The sequence below is a fragment of the Lepisma saccharinum genome, chromosome 6, assembly GCF_977018435.1.
Source record: "Lepisma saccharinum chromosome 6, izLepSacc3.1, whole genome shotgun sequence".
NCBI lineage: Eukaryota > Metazoa > Arthropoda > Insecta > Zygentoma > Lepismatidae > Lepisma > Lepisma saccharinum.
Window position 1 is genome coordinate 52,632,460 of NC_139234.1, and position 15,924 is coordinate 52,648,383.

At 40.0% G+C, this 15,924-nt stretch overlaps 1 protein-coding gene across 19 annotated transcripts in view; it reads right to left on the reverse strand.

Moving 5' to 3' along the window:
* The window catches only part of LOC145988748 (uncharacterized), a 288,359-nt gene that overhangs the window by 71,680 nt on the left and 200,755 nt on the right, over window positions 1–15,924 (reverse strand). The window contains exon 1 of one of the 19 annotated variants that reach the window (XM_083123892.1): window positions 9,522–9,711. The exons of 16 other annotated variants lie outside the window; for them this stretch is intronic. In XM_083123892.1, the coding sequence (XP_082980018.1) occupies window positions 9,522–9,570 (49 nt within the window). In that variant the 5' untranslated portion in view covers window positions 9,571–9,711. Of the gene's footprint in view, window positions 1–8,224; window positions 8,293–9,521; window positions 9,712–15,924 lie in introns of those variants that run through there. 2 more of the 19 variants (XM_083123900.1, XM_083123896.1) reach the window with 2 other exon arrangements.

Below are 15,924 nucleotides of genomic sequence, written 5' to 3' on the forward strand. Positions count from 1 at the left end.
CGTCGGTGAGCGAATGACGGCCACGATTAAATTCGTTATACCAGTCTTTCACAGTGGCAAAGGATGGGGCTTCATCGCCAAATGTGGAAGTAAGTTGATCGATGCACTCTTGTCTTGATAATCCACGTCGAAAATCGTAAAAAAATCATCGCACGAAAATGTTCACGAGTTAATTCCATTTTATTGTTGTCGCGCAATCTCCAAGGCAACATAAACAACACAAATCACGCTATTGACAAAACATTTGAAGTACGTTATGGCCAACAATGCCAGACGATTCCGTACAAACGTCAAATCGCGCCTAACTTCAGTCAGTGTTGCCAAGGCTCAAAATATAAATAGTGACCCTCGTATTGCATGCATTACTCCTCTCCCATAAGAACCAGGACCATCGGCTTATTGTTTCAGCTGGTTTTCTTGTATTTTTTTTTAATGATAGTCGCTTTAATGAACTAAGTAAATTACGGTAAAGAATGAAGCTGAAGTGAAACTGAGGAAAGCAAAACCACCAACACCCTCAATGAGACTTTTTGGGCGAGAACGGGATTCGACCGTTCAACAATGTGTCACAAACTGAGAATTTTAATCAAAATATCGCTAGAAATCTTTAATTATTCCTCAAACGCGAGTTAGCTACATGTCTAAAATAATAATTTACATACAATAAATGTTAAAAATGAGCTGAAAAATAGGTATAGTAGGATATGGCCCCTGTATCTAGGTTAGTGGTGTGCCACAAGAGTTCATGGTTACCTTCCAGATAAGTTCTTATTTTCTTTTGGGCAGTGTAGATTCTATCAATGTGATAGGAAAGGCTGTCATAGACAGCGCCTAAGTGGGAAATGTAATGTTAACTGGGGTGATGTTTGGTCGAGCCTATAGATTAGCTGGGGGGATGCTTTACGGAAATTTTGCTAGTTGGGGGGGGGACCACCTCACTTCGAGCACTGATCATAGGACATATACTGATAGTAACAGTAAATTATGGAAAATAAAGGGATCATATACCCATACACAAAAATGAGGGGGTGGCACGCACGTACTTTGTAAAAGAAGATGCCATTTCAGCACTAATCGCCCAAAAGAGTTCAGGGTACTAGTATAAAAATAAATAAAGAAAAATACTTTCTCTTTTGCACTTCTTCTATTCGTAGTACCATATTACTGGAGACAGCAATTACAGAACAAAAAAGTGCATGAGAACTTGCTTTCTTGCAACATCATAAAAGTCAGATAAAAACACTTATGATCTTCAGGGAAGATAACTTCTTCCTTTCTTTCCTTCAAACAATGACAGCGAAATAAGAACTCGGGACCCGTGACTAGTGGCCAAATGTTCCTACACTAACACCGTCTACTGTCTCGCAGCACTGATATGGCGACATGCATGATTCTAAAAGAGAAAGTGAAACATTAACAACAACACCACGACTGCTGAAAATAAGATTTTCCTCCTGAAGTTCACCGTGACTTAAAATCAGTCCTGTTCAATTATTTCGGACAGTATTGCAACAAGAAATTTCGCAATATGGATATAAAGAGATTGTGGAATACGACGCCTTCTTGGTTACTCAGTCCAGCACTTTACAGACTTTACATGTATTTGACGCTCTATTTGTTCGGAAGTTTCATCAATGGGATGATATAACAATCGACAACAACCCTTAGTTCATCATTGATTTCCCAACAGGCCTTCAGCAAGGTATTATCAACAAATGTTGCCATGTTTTCAAATCATAATCTCTCTCTCTCTCTCTTTGTTTCTTCCCTTCTTTCTTTGAGAGAGAGAGAGAGAGAGAGAGAGAGAGAGAGAGAGAGAGAGAGAGAGAGAGAGAGAGAGAGAGAGAGAGAGAGAGAGAGAGAGAGAGGGAGGGAGGGGGAGAAGGAGAGAGGGAGGGAGAGAGAGAGATAGAGAGAGGGAGAGGGAGAGGGAGAGAGAGAGGGATTTGCAGAACAACACTAATATATAACAACTGTGGTGACAACACTTAGGATCAACTTCAGGTATGAACGCAAGTAGAAACGAGCTTGGCATTTAACTATTGGCACGAACGTCATAAACTAAACTGTATATATACCCTACACACTAACGCTACATAACCTTCACTCAACGTCACGAAACCAAATATTATAAAATTAATGGTTCTTGAAGACGAACAAGGTCGAATCACTTTTACGAATAATTGCCTGCTGTGACCTTTGCAAGTTGGAATAGTTTCCTCCTATACAACAACAAACATTAAAGAACTGGATTCACTGCACGATTCATTTGGCAAAGCAAGTGAAAGCAAGACACATACTATAAGAAGCGTAGTTTTCACCGCAAAAAGATTGAACACAAACTTTTCGATTATCAAGTTGAGTCTTGGTACTGAAAGTCTAAGTCTGAAGACAGGGTAGGGTGTCTACCAAAATAACAATTCAAAAATTCTTGACCTTTTCTTAACCTTTATTAATTCGAACCCTACTTAGGTAAAGTTGGAAATTAGCAATCAAGAAAATAAATATTTATTTAATGAAAACCGCTACGAAAAGGGCAATTTCTGGACTCTCGGGCAGTATAATCTTATGTGGAGCTTGAGTTGTCGTCCCTACAGGTCTGTGACTGTCACTTTATCCATCTTATCTTGCCATCATTCATCCTCATCTTTGCGATTAGCCAAAGAGGGAGAAAAGTGAAATAAACTAAACTAAATCAATCAGTCAGTCAGTCATTGTGGTAGCAAAAATTCTTGACCACAAGTATAATTTCTTGACTTTTTATTGTCTGTAAACTGCATTTCTGAAGGCCAACGAGGCTCTGGCGCCTGGATCCATATTTGAGGTATGTGATTTGTGTGTTGCCCAATTGTGTATTTGTGATTGTTCCTTCATTCTTCTCATATTCATCTCATCGTTGCCATTAGCTACAAGTAACAGAAAAGTAAAGTAAAATAATTCAACTGACAATAACAACATATTTACGCCACGATTTGAACTTAGAAGCACTAGCTATGAAGCCTAATCACTCCGCCACTCATGAATTCCATCATTTGGGAAGAAATATTGTTAGTTTTACGACAGAGCTTAATTTTCCCTTTAACCTATGCTCCCGTGCGTATCAATCGTGTGGAAAAGATATAGAAGCGGATTGAAGTAGAACACTGATACTCCTGGTCTCGGGTCTTGCAGGATTGCGAATAAAATGGATTTCAAGCACGACTTGACAGTGGTCGCGAGAAAGCCATTTCCTTGCGAGTTATCCGTGAAAAACCGCGCATGGCACGCCAGGGGGTGATGTGCCGTCATAAATATGAGGGAAGCAACCGAACTTTCCAAGTTGGCCAAGTCCCGGTCCCAACTCCGCGAGACTCTCAGTTAAAAAAACTGGCCTTCTCATTGCTCGTAAGCCGTTTGCAAGCCACAAACACAATAATTAATGACCATTCTTGCCAGCCGCATGCACAGCCTGGGATCGATACGGAAATTTTCTTCCAGACCTGCGTACACCGAGACGGTCGTCTGATAAAAGCTAAATTATGAGCTGGAAAGGAAATGAAGAGATTACGAAATTAAGATAAATGTGTCCCTTGATCTCATCCTCTCTCACAAGCAGTTAGAAAACCGCGAAAACAAAAGATTCAGCCATCATGTACTACTTTCTGCTCCTTTCAGCATTCGGTGTGTCCGTTTAAATCTATTATATGCTGTGTACATGGTTAGCGTCGCCTTTCTGCCACTTTATCTAATCGCGATAATGAGGAGTGATATGATTAAATTGATGAAGGGGCACTCACAAAGAACATCCATGCACAGGCCGGGATTTGAACCCGGGTCCTCTGGCGTCGTAGCGTGCTGCGCTAACCACTAGATCATGGAGGTTGATATAAACACACACACTACAAACGTACTACGTTACGGTTATCTGTTATGGTAGGGAATACGTTTATCTAATACATATCACACGGGGTTGTATTTTGGAGACACTCATTATGTTTGCTCCTAATTTGCGGAAAACCAAAAACATGACGTCACGCGATGATACGTGGTCTTAAAAGCTGAAGCTACATAAGGGGATATGACAGGAGACGATACAAAAGACGGGCAGAAAAACAGAATTAGGTTAGAGTTGAGGTATGGCCCTCTTTATTAAGTGAAGGCCGTGGCAAAAACAATTCAGTCCTCTTCAGAGACTAGTACAAAGATGAAGTTAGATTGCGGCTTCGGGTATTCCCCACCACGAGTGCAGACGGAGGCCCTGTGAGCAGTGGCGTATTTAAAAGGAGGGTTGAAGTCGCCCCGAAATGCCCCTAAGCTGGTAAAAGTTAAGGTAATCATGATAATTTATGGTAAGGTACTATTGACATATTACGAATATCCTGTTGCCGTTGCTAGACTTATTAAAAAACACCCTAAATTCTCTACAAGTTAACTGCCAAAAAGGAATCAGAGGAACTGCAGTGTGTTATATTGATGCCATTTAACAACTGTATCACAGCAATGAAATGGTGATTTAATAAGACTAGAGAGAGGAATACAAATGTGCACAAAAAAAACTTTGTATGGCTAGCTAAAACGCACTTTTGCTCCAGACTGTATGATAGAATTACAATGGCTACAGATATGCGAATGTACTTGCAACACTGAAGTTTCTCGGAACACAGATCCAGGGTGGCCACTACAGGACCATGATAAAATTCAAGTATAATTCAAATTCAAGGATACAACCAGATGTTTTCTCTATTTCATCTTAACGTATTACCACCTCTCACTAACAATATAAAGGGTCCGTGTGATGCCAATATATCCAAAAATTCAATTAAACGGTATATGTATTTAAAATATTTAATTTATAGGCCTATTTGGAATTTCACATATACTCAAGACTCGAAATAAATCTAAAAACACAATTGATTGATTGATTTGGTGTTTAAAGTACACTTTATGCACAGTAAGGCTAATCGGGACTGGACCTACAGTTTAAAGTGGGAACCGAACCACTATGTGCCTCCACCAGGAATCTGACCTGGGACCCCTTGATTACAAGGTTATGTTACCACTGCGTCATCGGGGAGGCCCTCTCAGCAAACACAAGTCACAAATGTTACGGGATAGAAAAATGGCAGCTCTTTTTATCCTCGATAAAAATTAAAGCTAAACTGTGAAAAAACTTAACTCAGGGCATATATAATTATGTATATAAATTCAATAGGATTTGGATTAATAACAGTTGCAATTTTTCGCGTCTACGGAAAAAAATTCACGCAGAATTCCCGGTGAGAAGCCAGCCTGAGATCACAAAAAGAATTAATTATATTCATAAAGAACGGCTCAAATCAATAGTCCAACATTATACATGCGCAATACGTACAAAAAAAAAAAAAAAAAAAGACCATGACAAAATACCAATCTGGAATTCCTGCAATTGTTCTCCCGAATCCGAGCACACATTGAACATGAGATGTAAATATAATGAATTATTTAATATGACGAGCATGTTATAGGTATATGACGCTGATTTGAAAGAGCAGCATAGTAATTTGATTAGAAAAGTCACGAGAACGCTTTGCCGTTCACCGAATCTAATTAACATAATCGCATCACTCATTCACATGTTGCAACAAAAACAACGAATGATATAAAGAATGTGAAGCAGTTCGTACTACTGAAAAATAAACAAGAAATGTATGATGAGTACAGCGATGAAGTTTGTAAGAATTCGTGTTTAGCAGTCATCTGGATTTCGGAGCGTAAATCACTTTTCAGTTTCCAAGGTAGGTGAGGTGAAGCTGGTAATGTGCCAGTAAAACTTAAATCGCGGGCAAGTCTAGTTAAATTGGTAGTATTATGTTGGAAATTTGTTTTCACCGATTGATTATTCCCCTCAATGAGAATGAACATCCTAAAGGGAATGTCATTACTTTATGAACAGCATCGATATAACATTTTCTTTTTAAAGGAGAACTTCTCTAGGTTGCGAATATACAATACACGTGTTTCTAAAATTTGTCTTAAAATTACCTCATTGAGAATTATTCCACTAACTTTCGATTCACTGATTGATTTGATATTTTAAGTCCACTTTATGCACAGTAAGGCTAATCGGGACTGGACCTGCAGTTTAAAGTGGGATCCGAACCACTATGTGCCTCCACCGGGTATCGAACCCGGGACCCCAACGTTCGATTCAGAACATCCAGATTTATAGGTTGTCCGCTACGGTGAGAGGGGTCGCGGGTTCGAATCCCGGCCTGGACATGCGTGTTCTTTGTTGAGTGTCCCTTCATCAATTTCATCCTATCATCACTCATCTCCATCGTCATTAGCCAAAAGTGGGAGAAATGCGAAGTAAAATCAACCATAGGTTGCAAATTGAGTCAGCCTGTTTGTGGGCAGAATATATTTGAAGAAATTTTCCTATGCAAGAAAGAAGAATACTACTTGTAAATATACTGGGTTACATACATTTTATATGTTTCATGAATAGTATACAAAGAAATAAAATGAAAATATAACTGCTTCTAAAGTGACGGTCTTTTACCTCTGGAACTGCCACTTGCTATATTTTGTGAAGAACCCGTTCACTACAAATCTAAAGGTGATTAAAAATTAAGTGATTTAGAATCCAAAAAGATACCGTTGTCAGTTGTAAAAGGCAGCAAAAAGAAAGATGCAAATATTTTGTCTACAGCCTGGGAACAGGCAATTCCAATGCAATCAACGTAAACACGACACGGATTGATGACAAACACAAGTGCGTGCGCCAGTGCACACAATCAAGCGGAGCAGTTACAAATGCACTATAAATTTTGGAACACTGAAAATCTAATGGATGCATGTAAACCTGGCACTCATCGGAAGTATGTACTCGGTACATCATGTAACGCTCAAGTCACGATGAGAAATTGCTCAGTAGCGAGGCTTAAAGCTGATCGCCCAATGCGTACGGTTACACTAACGACACGCTTCCAAGCTGGAACAGAATCTATGTTGCGCACTGGATGCAAGAAAGCAGGAAACAAACTTACTTTAAGATGATCAGCACAGAGTTAGTTGTAGTCAGCAGATCTGTCATCTGCTGCAGTATATTGAGACACATTTAAAGCACGGATACTCTTGTAAGGTATATTGCAATAATTCCCTGGCTTTCCAGGTACTTTTAAATAACTTTCCAGACCTTGTACAATGATTGAACATACTAATGAATAAGTGTTACGTCTTCACTTTAGCATATTAATCAGTCGACACTAAATAATAAAAAAAAAAAATTTATACCAAATACTTCCCCGAAAAGAAAACATCGTTCGATTGCAACGACATTTTTGAAAATCTAGGAGATTTATATTTAAAACATATTAATCCGCTCTCATATGGGATAAACAGATTATTAAAATATTCTCGAAACATACCTTTTGGCAAATTGCAATGCCCCAGAATTGATCAAAATCCTGTATTTTGAGTACCCAGCTGGATACGCAGACTCCAAGGGCATACTGGGGAAGGATCGAAGGAGCTGCAGGTCCCCGTAATTCATAAACAAATAATATGGGACATTACGTACCATTTATAGGAATATGTAATAGAAATTTCGAATACAGAACAGGACCATATAGAAATATTTTGTTTCGAATCATTCCGTACAATGTCGTGTTTTGAAAAAAACTACTATTTTTTAAGCTTATTAGCCAAATGGGAGGCACAAGAACCTAACCCTCTCATGCACACACGTTACTAGAAGATCTTAGCAATATTTCATTATGTATATGTATGAAGCTCAACCAACTTCAGACTTCATGAAATAAAATGTTGGTACTGGACTATCGCACTCCTAGAGTATATCACACAGAACTTGAAATGCATCGAACGTGCATGTTTTATGATCGTGTCCGATCTTCTTTAATGATGCATTTTTTTTAGAACATCGCTCTGACAGAAGTACCCTTTGATGCATATCTGAGTGTATTTTTATGTACCAGAAGTGTGTCAATAATTAATGCATTAATTTACCGGAGTCTACAACACACTGGTTAAATGACACATTCTGTGTTCTGTGTATGCTGGCTGGTGTTACTGCTAATACTGGACGCATTCAGCAACTTACAAAGTCATGACAGAGCAGCTAATGAACTTAATTGGACAGAACTATACTTATCTCCGACCACGTCGAGTTCCGAAGGCTGAACACACACCATTCACACACCGAACACACTCACACCACACGATAAAGAAACTGTAATCTGATTACCGAATATCCGTCTTCTTCGACGGCAACCGACCATCTCTATTCTGACAGCGTCGTTCCTGGTCTCCACTCCGCCGCTGCCGTGATGCCGCAGTAGCGACCTTTAGAGCTCTCCCTTCGCCTCCTCACTCCACGCTGTGTTTCGGAGCGCGTCCCGTTGACTCATGACTCAATTGCCATTTCTGTCCTCCGAATTCTAGCACTGCAACGCATTCAGGAAATTCTCTACTCCCGTGTTTAAACATGGAAAGAACGAAAAGGGGCAAAGTTCGTGAGAAAAATTGTTTACACAAACGTTTTGTAACTCATCACTATAGCTCACAGGTAACTAATACATTGCCGAATCACGACCTCAAGGCCTCGGTTCGAGTCCACGCCTAGGTCACGAGTATTATTGTCAATCATCATCCATTCTTATCGTTGCCATTAATCCAAAGGTGTAGAAACATGAACACAGATAAACATACAGAATACAGAGACGTTTGTAAATAAATACTGAAAATATGAAACTGTGACCTTTAAATACGCAAAATCCAGGTCAATAAGAGTAATATTTATCTCCCGCCATAAACCTTCCTACCAGTTGTATACTGTTCACGAGCATGGTTGGATTCAGATTATATGGAAACGAAATTGTGTAGTGAAATAGCGGAATTACCTTTGAAACATGTGTTAAACTCCCCCCCCCTCTTCACAACCTTTAGATTTTCCCACAAAGGCTACATTTATGGTAATTTTGGTGCCAAATTCACCGTTAACCCCTCAGACAAACTAAATAAACTGTTGACTGTAATATAAACGAAACTGTTTTACATGCAAACACATACCTTTCGAAAATATGCTCTCGACGATCACAGGATAACTATACTAACGTAAAACGAGAACAACACACACAAGCACACTTCCACAAACTGCACCACAGGCACACGGGGACGTGTATGCATTCGCATCTATACTACAATAACAAATCTGAAACAAGGCAACGTGCCAAGAGTGCAACAACAAACCGGACAGCTAGCAAAACAAACTGCTTCACTATTAGTTCACGTGTCCCACAAAAAAACTAGTATTACAACGTCGTTGCCAGCGTTTAGTCAAAACGTTAGTTTATTTTCCATGCCGAGGGAACCGAAATCGATATAACCAAACATCAATACGCCACAGAATGTTTCGAACGTTTACCTACACATGAAAGAAATAGGACTAGCACACAAAATATCTACGTGGCAGTCAGTTCTACACTACGCCGTCAAGTGTAGGGACGACCAGGGGCCATGGCAGCGTCCCGTGGACAAATTACCTTCGTTACAAGCTCTCCTTAGAGTCTCTCGGCAGAGCTCTGAGAACATGGTGGAGCTCCATGGGGCCGGCTCGCCAGGCGAGGCCCAACGCTCGCTCCTCACTGCGTCCGGGCCAGGCAGAGCGAGCAGGGGATCGATCACACACCACCTCACACACACATCCACACGAAAATCTCACCGCCACTGGCCCGTCCGATACATGACACTCCACTGATCTACAAGTCAAAATCGCCTTCTCGAGTCCGGCGACAACTATGTGCGGGGGGAGAGCAAATGGGTTATGCGCGCGCGCGGAACGCGCACCATGGGGGAGAGAAAGGAGAGAAATCGGCATTCGGAGAAGATTAAACTTCGAGGGGAGAGCATTCCGAGGGGCGAAACAGCAGGAAAACTCTCCTTTCACGGATACCCAGGCAGATGCGAGATGCTGCCAATTCCCCCAGTGTGTTTCAAAACAACGGGGGGCGGGTATTTAGCAGATTGGGCTGGGAATTAGAGTTTGCGGGTCTTCAAGAACTTCCGGAACGCCAAGGGAAAACTCGCAAGAGCTCTCGGGGTACGGTGCAATAGCCCTTTTTCATCTCCCGGTACCGAAAGTTCCATTTTCCGAAACGAAACCGCAATGTTCTAAGTCAGAGTTCCTCTTGATCCCAAAACATGGAAATTTTGCATCCTGGAAGCGGAACCGAGAATAACTGTTGCTGGATAATGAGATCATGGGGTGCTATCGCCGCACATTTAATTATATCAAGGCCGGAAAACAAAAACTTCACTGCGAGATACAAGGACTCTGTGTCATGCGGTTATTTACTTTTTCAAAATAGCTGAAGATAACGTTCATTAATTGCACGTCTACAATATTCATCAAGTGCAATCTTTATGAACTCTGCATGGTTTTGTTGTTTTATTCCTAGTACACTGTAATTATATAAATAAATAAATAAATTGGTGCGACACAGAATGGTCCAAGGAGGTAATTACAATTTGATCAACGTTAACTTCGGTGGTATTAAAATAACACAGATAAGCAATCAACACCAATAAGTTTAGTGAAAATTTTCCCCACAATATCCATGCATAGAGCGGATCTGGGGTTCATCCAGCTTCCTATCAATGGGCATCTTGGAGAAACCGGGGAGAGGTTAATGGGGCCCGATTGTGGCGGTGCTCATCCTAGCATGGCCGACACCGAGAAAGCGTGGAGTTCTACCCCCACACCCAGTATGTGCCCTTCATGGCACGGTCCAAGGTCCATTACTGATGATTTCAATCAATATTTTAATTATTACTTGAGAAAGCAAAGTTTTCGTTTCGCGCTGGAGGAAGTCTCTGAATCTCGTTTCAAGTGTCGAAATAGAGATTCGATAAACAGTGGTCTTGCTCTTCTATCTGTATCATCCAACAAATGACAGACTCCTTTAGGCCATATTCATTCTCTTATTGATCATTTGGACTACTTCCTGCTTGTAACCTATTCGACGAGTAGATAACACCAGAGTACAGACGCATGATACATTTCTGTCAAAACTTCAACATTTTCTTGTAGGTGTTTTTCCAGGAAGGACATACACAATGCACTGAGAGTAAACAGTACAATCGGAAGGATATCCGGCGATAAGCAACTGATATGTTGCAAACGCAACTGATATGATACACTGACTCAGAAACTGGGGAAAATTTCTGAAGAAACTATTTATCGACTGACAACGGGCAGACTGTTTAAGGGGAAAAGGTGAATGCCACCACACTTGCTGTTTAAAGTCATCTGTTTACTCAGAACTGGACCTGCAGTTTAAAGGCAGATCCGAAGCACTGTGGAACGCACTTCCACCGAGGATCGAACACGGGACCTCCTGATTACAAGGCCATTGGGAAGCCGCGATTATCACTCGTCTTGTAATGGAATTAAGAGGTTGCAACACCAAGATCGATGCAATATGAACCAGGCAGCAAATTCTGAAACCTTCCAGTACACTGTGCTGTCACCTTTAAGTAATTTAAGTGTTGTGCCGCTCTCGTACATCTACGATGTTTTCCTTTTTAATACAAAATAGTAATTAGAATTCTATTCCGCATAATGTCGCAACAACAATTCAAATTACGCCAAGAATTATGCACAATGTTAAAAAAAAAAGTACACTTGAAATCTCAAGTCATTGGCAAGGAACACTCCCTATGGAATTTGAGACTGACTTCATTCGAGAGAAATTTTCAGGAGATATGCCCGAGGTCTCTGGAACAACGCTGAGGAATATGTCAAAACTTTCGGGTTAGTCTCGCTGCAGAATGTGGATTAATTCCAATTGGAACAGCGAACGTCACGGAACAAAAAGTGGGACGGAAGAAGGCAGAAGTTCTCAATTTAAGAGTCTGCTTTTAAAGCTGCACCAAAGTTTGCAGAAAAGCTGCAGTGTTGCAGCGTTACCCCCGGCATACACCGAATTAAATCAAACCCGCGTTATTTATTTCTAACAAGGTCACCCTACTTGACAGATTTTCCTGACTATCGAAACTTGGCTTGTTTCCAGTTCTCCTTCTGTACTCTAGCATGACAAGGACTGTGATTAAGACCAAGGTAAGTCTCGCTCAAATCGCATTGCCCAACTCATTCCTAGAAGAAAGCCCACAATTATTACAATTAAAACTTTTCAACTTTGTGCATTAATCTACGAAATGAAAGGAAAAAATTTCAATTATATCTTGGGTTCAGGTAAAAAGTCCAAGTCTTACGGGCAAAAATCCATACATAGGTTTCTCTATTTTAATTTTACATAATTTACCATTGTCAGAATAACTATACTTCGTAGCAGATGGCTTTTTAAAATCTTAGCCCGCTTACTATACTGTTTAATTTTTAGCATGCTTTTGTGTGTGCGTAGACAGGTGTAGGGCAGTATTAACTTCACTAAAAGTATATTTTAGTTATTCTTGCGCAGTTTTTCTCTACCGTATTTGTTTTATGCACTTTATTCACAAGATAGGCTAATCGGGACTGGAATTACAGTTTAAAGTGGGCTCCGAACCACTATGTGCCTCCACGTGATTACATTGATAGAACAACAAAGAAAACAAAAACCCTATGCCTGGACCAATTTTCGATCCAAGGGCCCTTTAATGTGCAGGCAATTAAAGTTTTCTTTGCCGAAAAGCACTATTGTTATTACTAATATCAAAATCAGAGAAACGTCCACAAATTAAACTAAAAAGAAAAAAAAGCTCGTAATTTGAAAGCCTAATTCCTCGTGGGGGAAAGGCAGATTTTGACTTTCCCTCCAGATTTTGAATCACTGCACACCTATATTCTTGGGACAAGCAAAAAGAGTTTGCGGTCCACTTTCTGCTCACATAGACCAATGAAGACTGGGCCTTCACGGGTTCTGAAGCACTGTGCAATGATTCCCCAATACACGGTCGGGCAGGCAGGAACGCTAGAAACTGGTTAAACTAACTAACTCTCTAGCCTTCTTAAACCCGAAGGTTCATGGCTGCTGCAACACAGGCCTTCCATCTGTCCCTATCTTGAGCAAGATCTATATACTCTTTTCCATCTCTACCGATTTCCTTTAGGTCCATCTCAACGTTGTCCCTCCATCTTCGTCTTGACTAGAAACTGGTTGGGTAACTTATCATATAGTAATACTATTATGTTCGTAATCCAGGGTAAGAGGTTCAAATCCAAGTTGAGTCATGGATGTGTGCTGTTCTATCTACTTCATAATGATATATCACTATAATCCAGGAGGTCAATTACACTGGTATTAACACCAAGAATAAGTCCTTATGTAAAGGGAGTAACAATAATTTCCATCGTCACGATTAATCTAGAGAGAAAGATTAGATATGCTTCTTTTTTGTGAAAGCTCGATTCCAGTATTTGTTTGTTGCTGTCACATTACATTCACTTGGTCTTATCAGTAAGATATCAACCTTGATTGTGAGTACAATGCTTATATACCACACATTTTTGTGAGGCAGATAAAGAAAAAATGTCATTATGTTCTAATTATTTATCCTGTTATTTAGAAAGCTATCTACAATGGGGAAAGGAGACACAGGAGGAAGGGGGGGGGGGGGCTCCTCGTGAGTAGTAACATTCAATTTGCAGCAACAGAGGTCTTGTCTCTCTCTATAACATATTATTTAAGGACATTATAAATTCTCCCATACGTGGTGAGTTTTATGTTAATCTGTTTCTTTCACTTTCGTTTAATGATTCTCACGATATTTGAAGACGAATATTGTTTGTGGAGTTTACTACTGTTTACACATTCCTCCCCAGTTGTTTCATCATCATTAGTTATGAAAAAACATCCCGAAGCATTTTACATGAAAAGAGGTAACACCGAGTCGCATATTAAAAACTAAATAGTTTTTACGCAAAAATGCATACGTAGAAGCTTATTTACATATGTTAAAATGTATTCAATTTTAGTTACTCTCGAAATATCCAAAACAAATATACACACACCATGACTTAAGTTACATCCTCTCATTTATTCAACTTCCAACTTCCACTTATTAACTACTTTTTCATAAGTACGTTTTTGAGTTTCTTAAAGTTACATATTTTCTCTCATTTTGCGGAATTGATGCCTTCTGGAAGTTAGTAACTGATCGATATTAATTAACATAGTGATTACCTGATCTAATTATCTAATAGCTTATCTGCATGCATGTTGATCAATAACTTTGTTACATCTTACTAGATTAACTAATAGTAAAACCACATAGTATATGTTTAATTGAAACACTTCATTATAATGGGACACAGTGACTATAACAGGTTCCTTCCATTGTTTGAGTATGTACTTTTTTTTTTTAGCCCATTTCAAACAAACCCATTTAACTATTTCGACTGCTCATCGTTTCGCTCCATATTTACTTAAATCTGTTGGCACTCTCATTTTTTTTATTAGAATCTTCAGTAGCATTACATTCAGTGACTATGCTCTCTGAATTTAATTGATTTCTGATTTATCGCCACTCCTTAAGCATTAGCATTACATAAATCTACCACATATTTCCTAAATGTCTTCAGCGAACCCTGACAAAGAGATGAAGTTGGCCACCACCCAACATCCGTGTGAATTGGCAGAGTGTAAGAAAAGGTCCTCATCACCCCCGCTGGAGCACCCTTCCACAACACATGACGGGCCAATTAGCAGAAGGCCATTGCGAAGGGTTAACAGTAGTACAGTTGTCCCGGTTCTAAGCCCGAAAAGTGAGGCTCGGTGAGGCTCGCCTTAATGGATTTCTCTCGTAAGGCACCGAGCCTCATTTTCTGGCAGTGTTGCCAGCTTCTTACTCGAAAAAATCACCAAGGTTTTTTTTGGTCTAACCTAGCCTAAAGCAAGGAGCTGGCAATCTTGCTTGAGGCTTGCTTTACAGTGCATAAAGCAAGGTTGCCAACCTACTGGTACTTTTGCCATAGCTTTTTACAAAAAAAGAGAGAGAGAGAAAGGGGGAAGAGTTAAACAACCGAAGTAGACCTAGTGGCCGGGGGTTCTAAGCCCTCATTTGAGGCTCGAATTATTATTTGAGGCTCGTCGTAGCCTTTTATGATGTATATTTTGAGGGGTAGAGTTGGCAACACTGTGGGTTTACTGTAGCCTTTTATGAGGGGGGTATATTGCCCCCCCTTTTTATATTTGGCAACACTACCGTAGATTTTTTGACAGTGTTGTTAACCTACTGGGTTTTTCACTGTAAATTTTCATCAAAGGACCTGAGGGGGTCCATGTATTTTTATGTCTGGCAACACTGTTGGGGGCCTAGTGTTGGCGACACTGTGGGTTTACTGTAGCCTTTTATGAGGGGGGTCTATTGCCCCTTTTTTTATATTTGGCAACACTATTGGATGTTTTGTTTGAGGCTTGGGTTTTGCCAACCCATCCGAAGAAAATTCCACTATATGATCTTTCACTGGCTAAGCTAACCTACAAATAGGAATTGGCAACACCGACGAGCCTTGAATTATTATTTGAGGCTCGTCGGTGTTGCCTACCCACTCTACAAAAATTCTACTATATGATATTTTGAAACTTTTGAATGCAACTTATCGTAATTTTCCAACTGTGGGACCAAATGTTTATATATCGTGACTTTTGTAAACCTCTTTCGGGAACAATGTGTCGCACACACACACGTGCGCGCGCGTGCCTGTATTGTGACGCAAGCAAACAAAAAAAAAAAAACTTTGCGTGTCATTACAAAAAAAAACTTTAACCGTATTCTTAAATAACTAACAAAGACAATGAATCTTTTTGGCTTCCGCAAACAGATCAACATGGAGACTGCACCACCAAATTCCAATAACCTCTTACCTTCCGTATTATCTAAACTCAATGGTTTACTGATTGTTCATCTCAACAGCATTTGGACGAAACTGAATGACGATGTGGG